We start from the raw sequence: 22,836 nt of genomic DNA on the forward strand, positions 1-22,836 counted from the left end.
GTCTCTTGCTGTCTTGTTACATCTATATTTATACCAGTTGATTCAATCCTATCAATCTCTATTACAAAGGTTAGGGCGTTTCTTATCTCCATTCCAGGGAGTAAAGATTATGTAGCTTAAGCATGATTGTTCGTAGTTAAAGTGATTAATTACCCGCCTGGCACTTAGTTAAGAGGTTTTACTCCCTCCCTAACTTCAGGGGAAAATCCCTACCTGGGGAAACAACCTTTCTCAGAGAGGAGACCTTGGTTAAAACACATAGTGCCAAGAAGGTGAGCAAACATTTTAAGAACAGTATGCCATATATGCCAGGTCCTTTGAAACAGCAAGGATGGACCGGCTCCCGGCATTAATGTATGGTATATGCAACATAAAACTAGGTACAAAGTCACTTATTGTACTTTAAGACCAATACAATTATAAGAAAAGTATTAATATAATGTGATATTTGCTACAACTAAATTGCTCTTCCCCACCTTGACTAGTGACTTTGGCATGGTCATGATTACTCAGCTCTCTCAGTTGTTTCTTTAACTTTTACTACCACATCTTTAATTTGACATGACCGTGATGTCATTTAGACTTTGCTTTGCTCTGCTTACGTTTTATGTGTATGCTTTTCTTTTGGCTAACAGCAATAACATATCTATTTGAAACAATATCATTATAAACATAAGTATGGATGCCCATTCTGTGGTCATACTGGATTATAAGTTGGTCATGTAAATGATCCAGAATATGCTTATATTTTTTTAGGTCGTTGTAATGAAAGTCTTAAAATTCTCATGGACATTTCACAAACTGTTTAGACTATGTCTCCTTTTCTTAATTTGAGAAATATAGGTATAAGTAACTCACAGATACCAGTAAGCATTTAAACTTTAAACATTATGTAATTTAAAGCAGTATTAAAAACAATTTTATTTTTTACCAAATTTAATATAACCACTGCCTTTGATAACCTGACAATTTATTATCATGAATATGGCCAAGCCTTTTTTTTTTCATGTTTATCATTTGTGCATACATATTTATGCTACAAGCATTCAAAGGCAAAATCAGCCAGTTTTATGTCTTTGTAGAGTGCCAATATTTTCATTGCCTTAACATTTAAACTTGACACATAAAATTTTATTACTGAAAAGGAAAGTAAATATGGATTTCTGTCCAATTAAATGGTTTATCTTTTCTGATATCACTGCCTTCACTTGAATGTCCCATATGCATCTCATACATAACTGTCTGAAAATAAACTTGCCTTCATTCTCTTCCCAGCCTACGTCTTTTACTGCGTACCTCTTCAGTGATGGCAGGCATGCACTTGCCCAAGCCAGAAATCTTTCTCACATGTCTCATCTGACTATGAAATCCTGCCAATTCTGTTATAAATAACTTTAGTCCATCTATTTTTCTGTCCCAATGTCCTTACTGCTTTACATCTCTGTGGTTTAGCCATATTGAAAATATTTTCCTAAATTCTCTAAGTTCTTTCTTGTTCCAGCCATTTCAGGTAGTATCACTTTTGCCTGGAACACTATCCCTTTCCTCTTCTGCTGGACCCTTACTCTTCTTTCAGATCTCACTTTTAAAAATATTTTCTTTTTATTGATTTCAGAGAGGAAGGGAGAGGGAGAGAGAGAGAGAGAAACATAAATGATGAGAGAGAATCATTGATCGGCTGCCTCCTGCATGCCCCCTACTGGGGATCGAGCCCACAACCCAGGCATGTTCCCTTGACCGGAATCAAACCTAGGACCCTTTAGTCCCCAGGCTTACACTCTGTCCACTGAGCCAAACCGGCTAAGGCCCAGATCTCACTTTTGCTGTGAAACTTTTCTCATTGAGATTGCCTTCCTTTTTATACTCCTCTACAGTATTCTAAACTTTTCCTATCATACATAGTATTTATTGAATTAAGAATCTCTGCCCTGGCCACTGTTTCTCAGAGCATCGGCTTGTGCACCAAAGGGTCTCTGGTTCGATTCTCAGTCAAGGGCACATACCTCAGTTGCAGGTTTAATCTGGCCGGGTCCAGGCACGTGCAGGAGGCAGCCAATTGATGTCTCTCATATCAGTGTTTCTCTCTCTTTCTCTCTCCTGCTCTCCCTCTCTCTTCTCCTGCCTCCTTCCCTTCCACTCTCCAAAAGGCTGTGGAAAAAATATCCTTAGTCCTGCTGGTGTGCTCAGTGGTTGAGTGTCGACCTATGAACCAGGAGCTCATGGTTTGATTCCTGATGAGGGCACAAGCCCAGGTTGTGGGGTCAATCCCTAGTAAGGGGTGTGCAGGAGGCAGCCAATTGATGATTCTCATCATTGATATTTCTCTCTCCCTCTCCCTTCCTCTCTGAAATAATGTGTGTGTGTGTGTGTATAATTTTTTTTAAGAAAAGGAAAATATCCTCACATGAGGATTAATGACAACAACAAAAAGAATCTCTCAGGCTAATTAGTGGGTTCTAGGTGGTCAGAATTTGTCTTAGTCATAGTTATATACTGTACCTAGTACATAAAAGATCCTAGATAAATATTTGTTGAATCAATGAATTAGACCCCTTCAGAAACAAAATTATAATTAATTTCTCAGTTATATTAAGCACAATAGTTTCTTTTAAAAGAAAAAGAAAGCCATTAAATTCCATTTATTAATTCGTATTTATTAAGAAACAATTTTATGCTGGGTTCTGCCCACAGAACCTTTGATAGTGTAGAGCAGTGGTTCCCAACATGGGGCACAAGCCTCAGAGGGGGGCAATTTGATTTTTAAGGGGGCAATTCGAGAATGAGCTATTAATAGTGAATTTTTTGCTTTCTTATGATTCTAGGGGCTTCATATACAGTATATAAATATAATGTGACATATTTATGCATTTCGGTTCTCTATTAAACGTTTTGAAACTTGCTTTTTTTTCAAATCACTTCTTTTTTTTTTTTTTAACAAATTTTAGTGATTTCTTCCTCAGTACTTCAACTGTCCTTTCATTCTTTTACTTTTCTCTTTCGTGGATGCCATGTTCTTTGGAAGCTTGTTTAGACCAAGTTAATGGCCTTTTAGTCTTCCTCCACATGAATAGGAGTTCACTTTTTGAATAATAAGAATTATATGTCATGTGGGGGGGGCATAGGATTTTAGAGATGCTTAGGTGGGGGTCATGGCCACAAACAGGGCGGGAACCACTGGTGTTGAGAGAGACAGATACACCAACCAAAACAAGAATGTGCTTAAGCAGTCCGCCTGGGACTGAGAGGAGATATCTTTGTTTGCCAGAGCCAGAGCACTTTTCCCGATGTTGCTTGGATAAAAGATCACAAAGAACAATGCTTGCTGTTGTGGACTACCTGAGGAGACAAAAGAGGTAAGTAATGAATATTGCTCCTTGAGGTTGGGGATTTGGAAGTGTAACTTGCTACCTTGGCTGCCTTTTAACATGATTATTTGAAGTGATGTGGTTGCAAGGAGCTGTATTTAATTTGTGTTATGCTTATATCTGTTGTAATAATTCCTGTTTAAGGTAGTACTTTGGTTACTAGTAAATCAGTGTCAGGAACTCTGAATTCTAGTCCTGTCAGTGACAGTGTTATCTTTGCTAAATCATGCACCCTTTTGAGGCTTCAGTTTATTTCATCTGTAAAGTGATGGGGAAGGAGTAAGTTATTTTCCAGGTTACTTTGGGTTGAATTACTTTTAACTTTTTACTTTTCTTTTTTATAACTCATAAAAGTAACGAGTTATGTCAAAATCTCCTTTATGTTTCTTTTGTCCATGGAAAAACAGTATCTACTAGGTGTTTTGTCACAAAAAAAGGATTTATTTTGTAAAAATGTAGGGTTGAAGGGTTGCAACTCAGTGCATGCAGACATGACAAACCACTTGTTCACCCTGCACAGGGTGCAAGATAGAGAGGTATTTATAGAAGGGAAAAAGGAAGTTAAGGGAGGGGTAGTTACCACCATCGAGCTTTATTGTAAGCATAAAGTTCTTCCTGTAGGGTTCTTGCTATGGCATAGAGTGCAAGAACTCCTCTCATAAGCTTTAGCTCCTCCCATAGACCCCTCCCCCCGAGCCATAATCTTTATCACTTTACTGTGTATTATGGTCCTCAAAATCAATGGTTCTATACAGTAATATTCTGCCATGGCTGTGTTTATTTTCTTGATTCTGATCAGTTGTTTTACAATATAATATCTTTGTTTTTAATTTTTTTTTATTTCAGAGAGACAGGAAGGGAGAAAGAGAGAGAAAAACATTGATTTGTTGTTCCACCCATTCATTCATTGGTTGCCTCCTGTGTGTGCCCTGGGGATTGAACCCACAACCTTGGCACATTAGGACCACAGTCTAACCAACTGAGCTAACCTATAATACCATATCTTTCTCCCTATTATTTCTCATGAGATTAACAGTGAATACAGGAATTGCTGGAGTGAGTCAGTCATCTCACTGCTCCAGAATTAACCTGAACTTTGAAAAAATAATGTAGTAGGCCTATAACTTAAGTAGGTAGGAATTGATGTCTCATGTGGTTATGGCAGTAGTTGATTAAAGATGGGAGGAAGATGTGGGAGAAAAGTGAAAAGTTATGTTTAACCTAAATGCATTTATATCTTAAAAATTAATTCCTCTGGCCCTGGCTGGTGGTGTTCAGTGGTTGGAACGTCGGCACATGCACCAAAGGGTCTCTGGTTTCATTCCTGGTCAGGGTGCAGGCTTGATCCTTTTGTTTTGTTTTCTTCTCCCTCTCCCTCTCTCCCACTTTCCCCCTCCCTCTTTTTCACTCTCTCTAAAGATCAATGGAGAAAATATCCTTGGGTGCGGATTAACAAAAAAATTAAATAAATTCCGCTGTGTCCTCCTCATACCATTCTACTCCCTTTTTAGAAGAAGAAGTGTTGTGTTAGGTCTTTCAATGTCTTCGTTTCTAGTGAGAAAGTTACTGATTCACCTGACTGCTTTGTAACAGATTTATTCTGAGAAAACCCTTAAGAAGCTCTAACTATTGCCAGAAGCGTCTCTTTTCTTGGTAGTGGGAGGCAGTTTCACCTTCGAATCATTAATTCCAGGCTTATCATCAAAGTAGAATGGGGTTTACAGTCATAGGCCTTGGGAGAAGTTAAAAATTCTTAATATTCAGTTTTAACTCCGAATAAGACTAAAGAAGATTCCTTGAGAGATTATGAATGAGACATAGACTAAAGGGTAAGGGACCTGAGTTCAAGTCCAAGCCTGATACTTTGAAACTTTGTGATCTCTGAACTTCAAGTTCCTCAGAAGAGCTATCATTAAATGTTGACTGTATAATAGGCACTTTATTATTAGCCTTATAAGCATTATTTACTCACTGCAACTATTCTCGGAGATATATATATTGTTCCCAGGTTTTACAGATGAGGAAACAGGCTTAAGCAGTTAAGTTGCTGGAGATGATAGTTTGTAGTAGGCGATCCAGCTGGATTGGAACCTAGCTGTATCCTACTCTAAATCCAGAGCTCTTAACCATGTCACATCTCTATAATGTTCATTTAGAAAAGGTAATATCTATGATCCTGTCCAGTTCTGGCCTACTGTTTCCACAGTGCAAGGTTTTTATTGCATAACTCAACCTAGACAAAAAAACTAAGGAGAAAATGAACTGCAGACATTAAGGATGTGTAACTGTGACAGAAGAAATAAATAATTTTTTATTAAATTGGCCATTTAAAAGATTTGTGTATGTGTTGTTATTCTGTGTAGCTTATTCTTAGCTTATGGTCCAAATAGCCCTTGGTGGAGGGGAACTATGAACCCCAAGTTTGTATAGGATGATAGACCACAGCTTTCATCAGATTTTCTAAAGGTGTCTGATCCAAAGAGGTTGACACATAGGGCTCTTCAGCCATGTTATCTTAGTTGTTTATAGATACAGTCGGCCCTTCATACCCATGAGTGCCCATCTACAAGTTCCACATCCACGTATTCAACCAACTGCAGATCAAAAATACTCGAAAAAAGAAATTTCCCTCGTTGCTCATATGTCATATGTAGTGAGGCCATGATGGTTGCATCTGTACTGAACATGTACAGACTTTTTTCTTTGTCATTATTCCATAAACAATACTGTATAACAATGATTCATATAGCATTTACATTTTGTTAGATATTTTAGTGATCTAGACATGATTTAAAGTATACAGGAATGCAAATACTGCTCCATGTTATATTAGGTACGTGAGCATCTGTGAACTTTGGTACCTGCCTGGGGTCCTGGAACCAGCCCCCACAAATACCAAGGGACGACTACATATTGGGAAAATGTGGTTCTTGGTTATTTGAATGTGATATTCTTTTTAAACTAGTACTTGCTTCCATTGTATTTTCTGTCAGTATACTTTTCTTTTAATATTGAAGTTAAAGAAATGGACATGACTTCATTTAGAATTTTTCTTTAGATCTTCCTCAGGAACAGTGTTTGATGATGCTTTCTGGCTGGAGTTGAATTATCTAGAAGTTGCCAAGGTAGCCCAGTCTTGTGCTGCTCACTTTACAGCATTACTCTATGCAGAAATCTATGCAGATAAGAAAAACATGGAGGATCAAGAGAAAAGGTAATGGAATTTACAAGTTTTGTTTTTCAAAATTAGTGTTGACTTTGTTTCAATGAAGTTTTATATTAAAGATTTATTCTGTTCTCACTTCCACATTTAAAAGATATTTTAGATAGAAGTTTTCTGTCTTTAAAAAGAGAAATAATAATATTTTTAAAAAGAAATAAGGAATTCTGTTCTGGAATAAATTGAGATGTTTATTATTTAAGAATTGTAAAAAAATGATACAAGGAGCTACTGGGAGACAGAGACCATACTTTTCCCCTGTATTCCCATAGCAACTGGCATTGGAAACTTAATATAAGTGAACAATAAATATTTTTCAAATGGTTGAAGGATTCCCTGATTTCAGTTAAATTAAGTTTATTACTATTCCCTCAGTTTAATCAAGATCTATTTTACTTGTTGACTGTGAAATAATGTAACTGATTTTTTTTCTGTGACTACATCACTTTCATTGCTGTGTTTGTTACCTACCTGAATTTCTAATACTTTAATTTGCTTTTCCTCTAAGTTAGAACTCTCATAAGAATTTAATAAGTGTAGTCCTAGATAATAGTGAGAAACAAAACAGCCAAGAAAGTTCAAGAGTGAAAAATATAGTTTACAATCCCACTTGTCCTCAAATTTTCATTCATTTGAAATAGCCTAGTGTTTATTTTTATAGTTCGCTTCACTTTTCCACCACAAAAATCACTTATATTAAAAAATTGACTAGAAGGGGTCAAAGGGGGACATCTGTAGTACTTTCAATAATAAAGATAAATTTTTTAAAAATTGAAATAGCAAATATGTATAATGTTGGTACATTTCTCATGCTTGCTACTTATAATTTCTACTTTAAAAAATAAGTCTTTATTGTTGAAAGTATTACATATGTCCCCCCCTGCCGGGGTCCAGCCCCAGCAGGTCCAGGGGTCCCCAAAGGTGTGGACGGAGTCGGCGAAGAAGGAATGACACGGAGACAGCGTTCAGTTGATCAGCAGCCTAGCCAGGATCTCCAGCCAAGTTCTGGTCTTGATCTCCAGAGAGGCTCTGCTGTTTATTGTCTTGTTACATCCGTATTTATACCAGTTGATTTTAATCCTGTCAATTTCTATTACAAAGGTTAGGGCGTTTCTTATCTCCATTCCAGGGAGTAAAGATTATGTAGCTTAAGCATGATTGTTTGTAGTGATTAACTACCCGCCTGGCACTTAGTTAAGGAGTTTCATGCCCTCCCTGACTTCAGGGAAAAATTCCTACCTGGGGAAACAACCTTTCTAGGAGAGGCATCCCCTCCCTGACTTCAGGGAAAAATTCCTACCTGGGGAAACAACCTTTCTCGGAGAGGTGACCTTGGTTAAAACACAGCGCCAAGAAGGTGAGCAAACATATTAAGAACCGTATGCCATATATGCCAGGTCCCTTGAAACAGCAAGCATGGACCGGCTCCCGGCAAATTCCCCCTTTTTTATTTTTTAAAAGCATTAAAAAGAAAAACCTGAAACGCTCTCTAGTATCCATTTTAAGAGTAGGATTGGCGCTTTCTGCTATTACCTGAGTCCTGATCTATCACCCCAGGGAGAGCTTGCCAATCCTGCACTTTCCCGGGGTGGAAAGGCTGCAGTGGGGTTAAGGATAAGGCTCCTTGGGCCTACCTTCTCCCATGCCTCTACATTTACCTTTCCGGCACCTTTCCTTCCTCAGAAAAGCATGGACGTATTTCTTGTATAAAATGTTCTGTCTGACTGGGAGTAAGCTTAATTCCTCTGCTAGCAAGCATATATGTTAAAAGATCAATACGGAGTCTTTTTTTCTTTAGACTCAGTATGGCATATCTTCTTAATCTAAAGATCAATACAGAGTCTTCTTTCTTTGGACTCAGTATGGCACATCTTCTCAAACTAAGTTCTGTACTATCCACCTTCTTACCCTACTTATCCTCTGTAGGGGGGTCTGCAGTACCCTGGTGGAGTCCTATCCGTCCCGAGTGTGGGGTTCTCAATGGGGGGGGGGGGGGAGCTTACCTATGGGAATCCTGTTCCAGGGGTTCCCAAAGGTGTGGACGGAGTCGGCGAAGACTATCCACCTTCTTCCTACGGTGGAGTCCAATCTGTCCCAAGTGCAGGGCGCTTACCTAGGGGTCCCTGTTCGGGCGCCATATGCCGGGGTCCAGCCCCAGCAGGTCCAGGGGTCCCCAAAGGTGTGGACGGAGTCGGCGAAGAAGGAATGACACGGAGACAGCGTTCAGTTGATCAGCAGCCTAGCCAGGATCTCCAGCCAAGTTCTGGTCTTGATCTCCAGAGAGGCTCTGCTGTTTATTGTCTTGTTACATCCGTATTTATACCAGTTGATTTTAATCCTGTCAATTTCTATTACAAAGGTTAGGGCGTTTCTTATCTCCATTCCAGGGAGTAAAGATTATGTAGCTTAAGCATGATTGTTTGTAGTGATTAACTACCCGCCTGGCACTTAGTTAAGGAGTTTCATGCCCTCCCTGACTTCAGGGAAAAATTCCTACCTGGGGAAACAACCTTTCTAGGAGAGGCATCCCCTCCCTGACTTCAGGGAAAAATTCCTACCTGGGGAAACAACCTTTCTCGGAGAGGTGACCTTGGTTAAAACACAGCGCCAAGAAGGTGAGCAAACATATTAAGAACCGTATGCCATATATGCCAGGTCCCTTGAAACAGCAAGCATGGACCGGCTCCCGGCACCCCCCCCCCATTGCCCTTTCCAAGCCCTCTTCCCCCCCCAAGCCCTCACCAGCCTACTGTCTGTGTCCATGGGTTATGCACATACGCACATGAGTTCATTGGTTGATCTCTCCCCCCCCCCCCCAACCTCCCCTGCATACCCTCTGAGGTTTGACAGTCTGATCATGTCTCTATGTCTCTGGGTCTATTTTTGCTCATTAGTTTATGTTGTTCATTAGATTCCACATATGAATGAGATCATGTGATATTTATCTTTCTCTGACTGGCTTACTTCACTTAGCATAATGCTCTCTAGTTCCATCCATGTTGTTGCAAATGGTAAAAGTTCTTTCTTTTTTATAGCTGTGTAGTATTCCATTGTATAGCTGTACCACAGCTTTTTAATCCATTAGTTTCCATTTTGGATTGCCATTAAGCTGGAAGAAGTATGGTTTTTAGACTGAAAAAATCAGCAACCAGAATTCAGATCCTAGTCCAAACATAATTAATTTAGTAGACTTGGACTGATTTTTTAATTCTCTGGTTTGGTATTTAATTTCTACTTTCAAGTTGAAAACTGGAAAAAATCTACAACATGTAGATTATGTGTATAATATGTAATGGATATGTTCACAATCACAGTAGACTTCCTATCAACAATAATAAGCATGTTGTCTTTAAAGTATGTATTGAGTAAGAAATTGATTATTGCCTATTCTTAAAATCTTAAAATCTTGAGTCAGGGCCTACATACTTGGTAGCAGCAATTATAATCCAAATGTGCTTCAGTAGTTTGGTTCAGTAGAATGAATGGTATTTCTTACTAATCTGGAGTGTATAATTGAGCTCTTCTCTGAGTAAAAGTAAAAGCATCTTTAATTATATGGAATGTGGCAACTTTTTGAAAAATTAATTGTCTATCAAGCAGGAGTGCCTCGATTTTATTTTGGTTAACTTTAGGGAAATGTGCTTGACAGATAAATAGTGCTTGCTGTTTGCTTTCACAGTCTGGTATTGATTTTTTTTTTCCTGATGCCCGATTGCGGGGGGCAGGGGGGTGCAAACAGAGATAGGAGGTGTGTAAAATGTAGGGATTGCCAGTTTTGTTCAGTAGCTCAGGTGAACTGAGACTTTGTAAATTTAAAGTGATCAGGGAAAGCATAATTGTGAGCAAAAAACAAATCAGTAGTTTACACACTGTTGGGTCCAAGAAGTGAATTGCTCTCTTAAATTTTCTATTTGTTATTTAATATCAAAATACCTCCATACTAGCTATTCCAAAAAATACATATGAAGTTTTACTTACTTGTAACTTGCTCCTGAGAAAATAGTGAGATTTCAACGTTTAGTGTTCATATTTTTTTTAGAAGTCAAAACGTTTTCAAACAGGATTTAAACAATAGGTGTTACTAGTTCGCACCCTCAGTCATTTTAAGGTTCCTGACAGAAGTCCTGAAACTCCGTGTGCCTGGATGAATGACAGCTGTAGACTAGAATCATACTCTCTAATATCTTTCCTACTTTCCAGATTTCTTCTCTAAAAACTGACTTTTTTCTGTATGACTTGCCAATAAGGAAATATATGCAGTATCTATGTATAAGGGTTATAAAGCAAAATAGAATGTTGTCAGCACCATTATATTAATGAGTGGTCTCTGCCCCATCCCTCTGTGCTTCCTCCAAGATGCAAATGTTATCTTCTGTCTTGTGTTTATCATTCGCTTAGATGATATTGTTATGTGAGTATGAGCTCATAAATATATTGCAGTTTTCCTTATTTTTGAGCTTTATAAGAAATTATGTGTATTTTTCTATAGCTTGATTTTTCATTTAATATTTTTGTAAGATTTGTTTATGCTGTGTGTTGCTGTAGTTCATCAATTTGTCACTGCCATAGAGTGTACCAGTGGGAGAATATGCCACAATTAATGTACGCATTCCCCTGTCACTGAGAGATAGCTAAGTGTAGAATTACTAGGTCGCAGGGTATGTAAATTTTAACCTTATAAGATAGTGTCAAGTGGTTATACCAATTTGCATGCTTCTCAGAAATGTGATTCGTGAGAAGTGGATAAATAGGGAGCCTCACATTTGAAGAAGGAGCCAAAGTACTATTTCTAGTCTGGGTGGAAAAAATAAAGAAGAAACTGAAATAAGTTTAGAGGTAAATAATAGAGGTGCTGTCACATATGATAGTATTTTATAGGCACTGTGTATGTGGCATAATATTGGAATTGAAATTATTTATAGGACTGAATATCACATATAAATGCATGGTTTTAAAGCTAAGGCCTTGGAGCAGATAAATCTGAGTTCTAATCCTTATTACTACTTATTAGGTTTATAATCGTGGGTATAGGTTTCTCAACACAATATTATCAGACGTCTTAACTTTTGCCCATTTATCCAGTTTAAGTGGTGTTTTAGTGTGATCTAAATTTGTGTGCCTGTGATTATTAATGAGGTTGAACTTTAGGTAAAAATACTGGCAGAACAGTTGGGAACTGAATTGGGTGGCAGCTACTCTATTTTTAAACAGGCCTATTTATATAAATAAGCATTTTTGGCATGTAGCCTTTCCATACATAACATTGCCATTAAAATGTAATTCTCATTGAAAAATTAATATTCACAAATTTGTTTTTCATCCTAGGCCTAAGTGAGACTATGTTTTAAGGTATAAATGGTTTACTATGTTTTATTTGTGACCATTATTAGTTTTTCCATCAAAGTCTATAGTCTATGCATTCACAAGCATCTCATTAAAATATGTGTTCTTGACAAACAGAAATCTCGTATTTGAAGAGGGAAGCCAAAGCACAACCATTTCTAGCTTGAGTGAAAAAAGTAAAGAAGAAACTGGAATAAGTTTACAGGTAAATATTATAGGCCTACTATTTGTGATAATATTTATTTTATACTTCATATTATTTTGTTATAGAGACTGTATAGATATAATTTGATTTTCAAACTAAAGTTTGGACTGTCATGTACATAAATTCATGGTTTGAAGCTTGGGCCTTAGAGTAGAAAATTTGAGTTCTAATCCTGACTCTACCACTAAGCTGTATAGTCTTGCACAAATTACTTAACCTTTCCAACCTTGAGTTCCTTTATTGGAAAGATTGATGTAAAACCTATATCATAGGGTAATTGGTACCATATATTTTTCATTTTCCTTATAGTACTTAACATATATAATTACATATTTATTGGTTTACTTATTTATTGTATTGGTCACATCAATACATTTCTTAATATCTACTCTTAAATTGGCCTGTTCTTACTGAATTTCTGAGGTCAATTTGTTTCTCTAAAATGACAATTTCAACTTCTCTGATCTTTTCTGCTTTGCTTTTGTTTTAGCTTTAGCTTTCCTCCTACTTCTGGAGAAAATGGGTGACATAGACAGGAAATCCCACCACAACCTACTATCATAGAAATCTCCCTGCATCTGCTCTCATCGTAGAGAAATGGTTTCTCCTTCTGTCTGCAGACTAATCCTTCTTCCTGTGCTTTGTTTTTCAACAACTCTTTTTCAGAAAAAAAAATATATATATATACATATTGTGCTGTGCCCTCTCTCAACATATCAAACTTTTCCTATTAAAATCATTTTCCTGCAAACTAATACAAAATCATTTTTCTAGTCCCTGTGTCTTTTTGTGTGTGTGTCACCCTCTTTATCTCCCTTCCCTTCACAGCAAACTTTTGTGAAAAAGTTCTCTCTAGTTGGTATCTCCATTTCACTCTCTCCACTGAATGAATCTGCACTTGCTAATGGCACCAGTAAACTTCATGTTATTACGTCTGGTGGTCATCTTTCATTCAATATGTTTCTTTTTTTTTTTAAATATATTTTATTGATTTTTTTACAGAGAAGAAGGGAGAGAGATAGAGAGCTAGAAACATCCATGAGAGAGAAACATCGATCAGCCGCCTCCTGCACATCTCCCACCGGGGTTGTGACTGCAACCCAGGAACATGCCCTTGACCGGAATCGAACCCGGGACCCCTCAGTCTGCAGGCCGACGCTCTATCCACTGAGCCAAACCGGTTTCGGCTCAATATGTTTCTTAACATTTCATTAACACTTGGCACCATCAACCATGCCTTGCCTGAAATATATTCTATCTACCTTTTTAAAATTCCATTCTCCCAATTTTTCTTCTTCCCTATTTGCTTCTTTGTACTCTTAATCCTCTTTTACTTAGTGTTTGGAATATTTTTTGTATTCCAGGCACTGTGCTAGACTTAAATACTAAATGTTTTAACACTGAGACTTGACTTCATGTTTATGACTAGAAACAGTTTAATTACAAATACACAGTGATGCCAATATCAATGAATTTTTATTTAAGCAATATCCTTCAAAGCAAGCACCTTTTAGGCAGTTAAATTGCTTTGTCGATTTCCTATGGAATACAGTTTCTTACTTTTTCAATTTTTATTTTTATTTTATTGAGATTATTTTTAAATTATTATCTTTTTCCTGTGTAAATTTCACAGCAAAGATTTGAGTCATCAAGCCACTTCTTTATTCATATCACATTTTACCAATTATAACATAAAGCAGATTTGAGTTTGTTTGTTTGTTTTTTCACTAAATTCCATTTTCAAGAATCAGACTTTGCTTCAGAACATCATTTTCCCATCAACAGTTTTAGCTATTGACAGGATTACTGGTGTGTGTTTTTAATGATTATTTTTGCATGTATTAAAAGCCTAGTCAGTTGGGATTTCTTTCTTTTTTTTAAATATATTTTATTGATTTTTTTACAGAGAGGAAGGGAGAGGGATAGAGAGAAACATCAATGAGAGAGAAACATCGATCAGCTGCCTCCTGCACACCCCCCACTGAGGATGTGCCTGCAACCAAGGTACATGCCCTTGACTGGAATCAAACCTGGGACCGTTGAGTCTGCAGGCCGATGCTCTATCCGCTAAGCCAAACCGGTTAGGGCGGGATTTATTTCTTATCTAATTCATTAAATTGTGAGCATCTCTTCTCAGTCATTAATTATATTGTTATTCAGTTATCTGGGATCTTTTTGTGTTCCTAATCCAAATTAATATCATTTTATTTTATAATATAGCATTTATAGTTGAGATTTACATGTTGGTGAACTTCCAATTTGCTAAATTCATAAAGTGATAAGTTTTCCTCTTCATTTTTTGTTGTTTCCATGTTTTTAGGATCTGCTCTTAGAAATCTACAGAAGCATAGGGGAGCCAGACAGTCTGTATGGCTGTGGCGGAGGGAAAATGCTACAACCCCTTACTAGGTAAATTGCATTTTCTAGGTAATGGTATTATAATTCTGTTTGTAAAGGAGTTACATGTAGAACTCAAAAGTATTTTGAAATCTTTAATTATAGACTACGAACATATGAACATGAAGCAATGTGGGAGAAAGCCCTAGTGACATATGACCTTGAGACAGCAATCTCTTCGCCAACCCGCCAGGCGGGGATCATTCAGGTATTTTTTTTTTTTCCTGCTTTAGTAAAGCACTAAAAGTGTAGTGTTGAGATGATTTCAGTGTGTCAGTGGAATATTTATATAGCCCGATAAATTCTAGGTATAAGACTGAAATTACGTGTTTTTTCAGGCATCGGGCTAAAAAGTCAGAGGGATGCACAGGTAAATAAGACAGGTCACTGACCTAAAAGATAGTGTTGATGATAATCTTGTTAGCTAATATTAGAAGATATTTCTTGACTGTGTACAGCAAACATGTCAAACTCAAAGGCTAACACGGGCCAAATAAGGTTTAAGTGTATGTGGGCCGCAAAAAAAAAGCTTCAATTTTCATAGAAACATAGGTTTATTTCGATAGAGACATGCTAAAGACAAAGGACTGAAATAAATGAATAATCATTAACATAAAATAATAGAACATTTTAATAAAAATTAATATTTTTTTCTTGAACATTAAATTACCAGACACTGAATAACTGTACAAATTAATAAGCGTAACGCAAATAAACCTATTTTTCTTATTCTCCAAAAGTGAAATATTTCCTGTTGCACACACCAAACACGTCAGTCCAAGACTAATGACAAGGCAATCTGCTGCTAAAATATTCACTGGTAGCATTAGTGGAGAGAAATGGTGCGCCTGTGTGTAAGGCATGTAAGGGAAATGAATGCAACACTATTATAGTAATCGGTCATTAGCGAACGTTATAGTTCATTATTAATAATTATGTATAACAGGATATTGTAAAAATTAAGTTACGAAATTTTTATTAAAACATTTCTTGCATACCATTATATTGGCTGGGCTGCAAAAATACTTGTTGTGGGCCACATACTTGATATGGTTGGTGTACAGTGTGCTAGGTAATGAATTAAGTCCACCTGAATAAGCTCATGTAAACTATTTCTAATAGTTTGCATTAGAGCTGGTCCCCGAAGGTATCATTTCTGTTACTGGCTACTATTCCTTAACCATTCTTCCATCAAATATTAGAGTCCTTTAAGCTCTATCTTTGTGTTTTGGGGGAACACAGCTACCATCACTTCAGAATTTTAAATGAAATATTGCTCACTACTAAACTTTTTTAAAAGTTACTTTGCGTGTTTGATTGTTATATTTTGTTTGTAGTTTTCTGTTATCTTTGATTACTTACTTTTTTTTTAAACTCCAAATTTAGGCCTTGCAGAATTTGGGACTCTGTCATATTCTTTCTGTCTACTTAAAAGGATTAGATGATGAAAATAAAGAGTGGTGTGCTGAACTACAGGAACTTCATTACCAAGCAGCATGGAGGAATATGCAGTGGGACCACTGCATTTCTGTTAAGTAAGAACAACTCTGGCATTTTAATCATCATTTCTCTATTTATAAACAATACACTTTTAAAATATTGCTCTATGAATATAACAGGATTTCTGTTTTTATGTTTTTGAGATCTTGCAAGCTGAAGATATGCCTATATGCTTAAATAAGATAGCAATAAGCAGTTGATGTACCTAGACTTGAATTTCACTCTCTTCCATTAGGGCAACTCTACCCCTACCCCCAAGTATATTTGAAAATAGAAATATAAAAAGTATTTTCTCATGAGAATCTTCTCACTTATATTTATAAGTCCAAAGAAAAATATATCTATTTCTCTCCCCACTCCCTGCTGCAAACATTTTAATCATTTAGCCCTGTTATTGACTGGATGTATACAAAAGACTGTTTACCTTTATTTATGAACTATTTTTTATAAAAAAATACTGCTAAATTACTAACACAGGACGATAATATTTGTAGGATCACCTCATTTTCCGAATGAAAAGCCAAATACCTAATTAATAAACGATTTTGTATCTATGTTAAAAAGTCTTTTGATGAGGTAAACAACAAAAAATTCTATCATATTAACTGTATGTTTAACTGACTTCATAGAAGTTTTTTTGTGTGTTTTTTTTTTTTACTAATGGGCATTTCTTTCCAATTTGAAACTATTAGATTACTATAAAATTAGAGATACACTTTCATATTTTTAAAACATTATAGTCTGTAAGCTTGTTCCTGCCTACTTATATAAGTCACCATATACTGTTCTTCTTTTGTCCCCTCTATTTCAGCCACAAACGTCTTTTCTATTTTTTCATCAGGCCAAGCTGTTTCTACCTAAAGGCCTTACATGTATCTTCTTTTTCCCCATTACCATGTGTGTGGCTTCTTGTCATTCAGATTTTAGTTTAATAATATCACATCTCAGAGACACCTTTCTTGGCTACCCATTCTAAAACAGATTCTGTTTTGTTACTCTGTTTTAATTCTCTGCATGTCCCTTATCACTACCTTATATTTTTCTTATTTATTGTCCATCTTCTTCAAACTGGAACATAAACTCCATGAAAATGAATCTGATCTGACTTTGCATCTAAACCTGGTACCTAGTGCCTGGCACATAGTTGGTGTTTAATGAATAAAAAAGTGAAAATATAGCATATTTAGAATCCTGCACAGTATGTGAGAGACATTTTTTCTGCTTGAAGAATTTAAATGACCAAATTTTTTGTATTTCTTAACTGAAATTTCTAGAAATGCTTTTTATAATGGAGAAATCTTAATTTTAGTTTTAAAATTGTGTCTCTTGATGAATTTATACATGCATATCTTAAGGTTCTGTTTTTAAATGTATTTTTTCTTTTCTTTTTAAAATTACCTCACAGCAAAGGAATAGAAGGAACCAGTTACCACGAATCATTGTACAATGCTTTGCAGTCTCTGAGAGATAGAGAATTCTCCACATTTTATGAAAGTCTCAAATATGCCAGGTATTATAAAAAGAAGTTATTGTATTTTAACATTTAATGTCATGGCTTCTTTTCTGAAAACTTGACAAATGATTTCAATGTAAGAATTTGCACTGGTGAAGGGATAAGAGCTTGGTGGCTATAGTCAAGTTGTTTCTTTGTCATTTCTGCCCTCCTCTCAAAAACACTTCCCTGTGTAATAAAAATTTATGTGAATTAGTGTTGAAACTCAAACAATGCAAATGGGGGATGAGAACAACATCCAGGGTTTAGCAGTTTCCTACCTTTTGCACATCTGAGAAATGAGTGCTCAGAAGAGTTTTATCTTCTGTAAGCAAATTGGTATGCGAATTGTGGGTGTGCCTATCTTAATTGTTTTCTGTATCTTGAAAAAGTATTCTTTGTTTTTTCAATGGTATATGCTAGAGAATTCTTCAATGCACATTTGTCACATATATTACGGTGTTTTTATTTTTGTTTTAAATGTAGGAGCATGCTCAGATGCTAGGTGCTTACATAAATTGTTACATTATTTTTCTTATGTAATACATTTTTCTTTGTTTATGTAGTTCAAACATGTTCTTTAAAAACAATTCCCTTTGCGACCCCAAGGCCAATTTTTTTATGCTGAACTCTCAAGAAAGATTTGTTGATTGCCACTCCTTTTGTTTTCTTCCTCGACCAGTTTACTAAGAGTTTTAATCTTATCTCCTATAGTAGTTTGTATGGAATATACCTGTTTTAGTGTTCTTTTAAGTAAAATCAATACTTCAGTCTTGTTATGGGGCACAAATGAGACATTGCACATGATTGTACTTAACCTGTTATAGGCCAAACAAGTGTTTAACAATAGCTAGTTACCTATTAAATCCTGTATTTTGTTACAGAAATAATATTGTTACCATTTAGGTGCTTATTATGTTCTAGCCACTTAGGCTTTTTTTTATGCATATATTCTCTAATGTTCAAAATAATTCTGGAAGAGAAAAGCTTAGATTCAGAGGAAACCAGTATGTGCCCAGTTTTCCAGCCATACGTGGCAGCGCTGAGATTTAGATCTAGGTCTGTCTGATTCAAACAAACTTACTTTGTTTTCCCTGCATTAGGCCAGTGCTAGTGAATATTATTATTATTAGATCAAAATTGAAGCCTAGGATGAGAACTTTTGTCTTCCTGAAAACCTCTTCCTAGTTTTTCATTGTCTTGTCTGTTCTGCCACTAGAGTAAAAGAAGTGGAAGAATTGTGTAAGGGCAGCCTGGAGTCTGTGTATTCACTCTACCCCACACTTAGCAGATTGCAGGCCATTGGAGAGCTCGAAAGCATTGGGGAGCTTTTCTCAAGGTATGTGACTCGTACGACTGTATTCCTCATCAGTGGTGTTTTTGTTTCCAGCTGTGACTTTAAAAAATAGAGACCAGCAGTAGGTTTGTTTCTTTCCTTTCATCAAGTTGTAAATTGATTAGTCTAGTGAACTGTACTCTTATTCAAATCAACATTTTCAAAAATAATGAAAGTAAAAATTCAAGTCTTTAAAATTTAGTATTAGATGCTTTCCTCTTGACTTCATGTTCTCTTTTCTACCCCAGGTGGAAGTGTTTCCTCATGTTTTTTGCTACAGCATATTATTCTCCCTTCTGTGGAGCACTGCTTTGACATGGGTGTCATTTTGTATATACTCTGCTATGCTGTGCCAGAAGCTCCTAAAAGTGGGGCCCATTCTCTTGTTTGCTGTTGTATCCCCAGTGCATTTTCCTGGTGACTGATTCATACTAAACGTTCGGTGACTGTCAGTGAATTTGGAGTAGGTGTGTAGGGGAGATTGGCTCTTATAATGGTGAGAGGGAAGTGATCCAGAATATTGAAAAAATGAGCTAAAACAGTTGTTCAGGATGCTACTGATCTCAGTTTGGATTTTGTGACCCTGAGGAAGTTCCTTATCCTTTTTGGGCCTCACTCTCCTCATATCTAAACTGGGGGGTTTATATTTGATGGCCTCTAGGGCCCTTTGGAGCCTGTCATTCTGAGTCACTATTATTATTATAAGAAGAAGGAAAGGGGGTGTAATTTGCTAAGATCACCATACCTTTATGCTACACTAGAGCTTCGAATATGCTTTCTGAGTAAAAAGGAGAAGGAAATTTTAGAGTCAGAAAATAATTATAGTTTTTCAAAATTGCACAAAGACAAAGCCATTGATGTGGCTCTTCCTAACAAGAATAAAGGAGCAAAACTGCTTTCTACTTTCATTAATAAGTATGTTGGTAGTTCTTACTACCACAAATCCAGGAACTGTTCCTCTGGATGAAAGATGTCTTCACTAAAATGAGGACAGAGTCCTTAAGAAAGCCCTGAAGAGTGATACAGGCTCTGTCTCTGATAGGGAATTATAAGGAAGGGAGTGGAGGGCCATTTGATGAGCTGGTGAACAGTAGTTCATAAAGTAGGGTATATATATACATATTTTTTAAAAATATATTTTATTGATTTTTTACAGAGAGTAAGGGAGAGGGATAGAGAGTTAGAAACATCAATGAGAGAGAAACATCGATCAGCTGCCTCCTGCACATCTCCTACTGGGGATGTGCCCGCAACCCAGGTATTTGCCCTTGACTGGAATCGAACCTGGGACCTTTCAGTCCGCAGGCCGACGCTCTATCCACTGAGCCAAACCAGTCAGGGCAAAGTGGGGTATATTCTTGAGGGTCCCCAAATCTATTCATGGGGTCCATGAATCATACTTATAATAAGATGTTCGATAGCCACTTGGCCTGGAGGTCAAACCCTCCCTGGAATTAGCTACAACAATCAAGATTTATCTATAAGACTGCGAACAAAGACCACTAGGGGGTGCACCAAGGAAGCATAACAAAATGCGGAGACAAAGAAACAGGACAAAATTGTCAATGGAAGAAATAGAGTTCAGAACCACACTTTTAAGGTCTCTCAAGAACTGTTTAGAAGCTGCCGATAAACTTAATGAGATCTACACAAAAACTAATAAGACCCTCGATCTTATATTGGGGAACCAACTAGAAATTAAGCACACACAGACTGAAATAACGAATATTATACAGACGCCCGACAGCAGACCAGAGGAGCGCAAGACTCAAGTCAATGATTTGAAATGCGAGGAAGCAAAAAACATCCAACCGGAAAAGCAAAATGAAAAAAGAATCCAAAAATGCGAGGATAGTGTAAGGAGCCTCTGGGACAGCTTCAAGCGTACCAACATCAGAATTATAGGGGTGCCAGAAGATGAGAGAGACCAAGATATTGAAAACCTATTTGAAGAAATAATGACAGAAAACTTCCCCCACCTGGTGAAAGAAATGGACTTACAGGTCCAAGAAGCGCGGAGAACCCCAAACAAAAGGAATCCAAAGAGGACCACACCAAGACACATCATAATTAAAATGCCAAGAGCAAAAGATAAAGAGAGAATCTTAAAAGCAGCAAGAGAAAGACAGTCAGTTGCCTACAAGGGAGTACCCATACGACTGTCAGCTGATTTCTCAACAGAAATTTTTAGGCCAGAAGGGAATGGCAAGAAATATTTGAAGTGATGAATAATAAGAACCTACAACCAAGATTACTTTATCCAGCAAAGCTATCATTCAGAATTGAAGGTCAGATAAAGAGCTTCACAGATAAGGAAAAGCTAAAGGAGTTCATCACCACCAAACCAGGATTATATGAAATGCTGAAAGGTATCCTTTAAGAAGAGGAAGAGGAAGAAAAAGGTAAAGATACAAATTATGAACAACAAATATGCATCTATCAACAAGTGAATCTAAGAATCAAGTGAATAAATAATCTGATGAACAGAATGAACTGTTGATTATAATAGAATCAGGGACATAGAAAGGGAATGGACTGACTATTCTTGGGGGGGAAAGGGGTGTGGGAGATGTGGGAAGAGACTGGACAAAAATCGTGCACCTATGGATGAGGACAGTGGGTGGGGAGTGAGGGCAGAGGGTGGGGCGGGAACTGGGAGGAGGGGAGTTATGGGGGGGAAAAAAAAGGAACAAATGTAATAATCTGAACAATAAAGATTTAATTAAAAAAAAAAAAGAAATATTCAAAGTGATGAATACCAAGAACAAAAAAAAAAAGATGTTCTTTCCTTTTTCTGTTCTCATTCTCTCATGAGGTGCAGTGGAAGTTTTTGAGGTATCAGAGAAAAACATCCACAATTATCTGAGAAGACTATTAACATACTCCTCCTTTTTCCAGCTACATATCTGTATGAGGGTAGAATTTCTTCATGTACTTCAACCAAAACATCATATCACAACAAACCAAATATAGTAGCAAAGAAGAGAATTCAACTATCTCTATTAACCCAGACATCAGAAATTTACAGAAATTTACAATGCCATTCTTCTCACTAAAGTTTATTTTGAGAACTGTGGTTATTGTGTGTGTGTGTGTGTGTGTGTGTGTGTGTGTGTGTGTGTGTGAGGATATATAGTAAATTTATTATTATCATTTAAGTAAATTAATATATATTTGACTTTCCTCAGTTTTAATTTCCAATATGGTAAATATAGATAGTTATAATCCAATAAATAGGAGTTCTTTAGGGTCTTCAATAAGTTGTAAGAGTGTAAAGGGGTTCCTGAGATTAAGATGCTTGATACCCCCTGCTCTAGGATCATTAGTTCTGGTTCTATGAATGTGTGTCACTGTTTCCTTCTTTATCAAGCAAGTAAAAGAGCTTTCATTTACTAGCCAGCACTTTGTCATCTTCTTTATCTCCCTGCTTCATATTAATTTCTCTCAACACAGTAGTTCTGAAGGGTTAGACAATATTGCTTAGTTTAAACATCTGGGAACCAAACTGTTCATATAAACGAATCATACAGCATTCTTTTTCTCTTCCTTTAATAAATAATGTTGGTCCATGAAACCTTTGCCAACACTTCCTTCACTGGGATTGCGATTTCTTTACCAGCTGCATAGAGTCATCCACTACGCCTGGCGGCTACAGTAGGAAATTAATGAGTTGATTTCATTGTCTTGCTGACATGTCCTCTTTTACTACCAGGAGCATTGAAGCAAGACTACAGGTGTGGGCATCTGGTATGACAGGCCTGATGAATGTGTTCTCATTTCAGAAGACAGTATTTTGGAAATGCTGCTTTTTGTGAAGTCTGAATATTTTAAAAAAAAATATATTTTTTTATTGATTTCAGAGAGGAAGGGAGAGGGAGAGGGAGGTAGAAATATCAAAGATGAGAGAGAATCATCAATCGGCTGCCTCCTGCATACCCCACACTGGGGATTGAGCCTGCAACCCAGGTATGTGCCCTG

The 22,836-nt window shown here is 36.7% G+C and overlaps 1 protein-coding gene across 5 annotated transcripts in view; it reads left to right on the top strand.

Moving 5' to 3' along the window:
- Positions 1 to 22,836, top strand: part of ATM (ATM serine/threonine kinase) — a 135,955-nt gene that overhangs the window by 82,659 nt on the left and 30,460 nt on the right. For all 5 annotated transcript variants that reach the window (XM_059707986.1, XM_059707985.1, XM_059707988.1 and 2 more), the window contains 8 exons: positions 3,266 to 3,353; positions 6,424 to 6,579; positions 12,046 to 12,133; positions 14,454 to 14,542; positions 14,636 to 14,738; positions 15,917 to 16,065; positions 17,436 to 17,540; positions 18,742 to 18,861. In XM_059707986.1, the coding sequence (XP_059563969.1) occupies positions 3,266 to 3,353; positions 6,424 to 6,579; positions 12,046 to 12,133; positions 14,454 to 14,542; positions 14,636 to 14,738; positions 15,917 to 16,065; positions 17,436 to 17,540; positions 18,742 to 18,861 (898 nt within the window). The remainder of the gene's footprint in view (positions 1 to 3,265; positions 3,354 to 6,423; positions 6,580 to 12,045; positions 12,134 to 14,453; positions 14,543 to 14,635; positions 14,739 to 15,916; positions 16,066 to 17,435; positions 17,541 to 18,741; positions 18,862 to 22,836) is intronic.

This window comes from Myotis daubentonii, chromosome 9 (assembly GCF_963259705.1).
Source record: "Myotis daubentonii chromosome 9, mMyoDau2.1, whole genome shotgun sequence".
Taxonomy (NCBI): Eukaryota; Metazoa; Chordata; class Mammalia; order Chiroptera; family Vespertilionidae; genus Myotis; species Myotis daubentonii.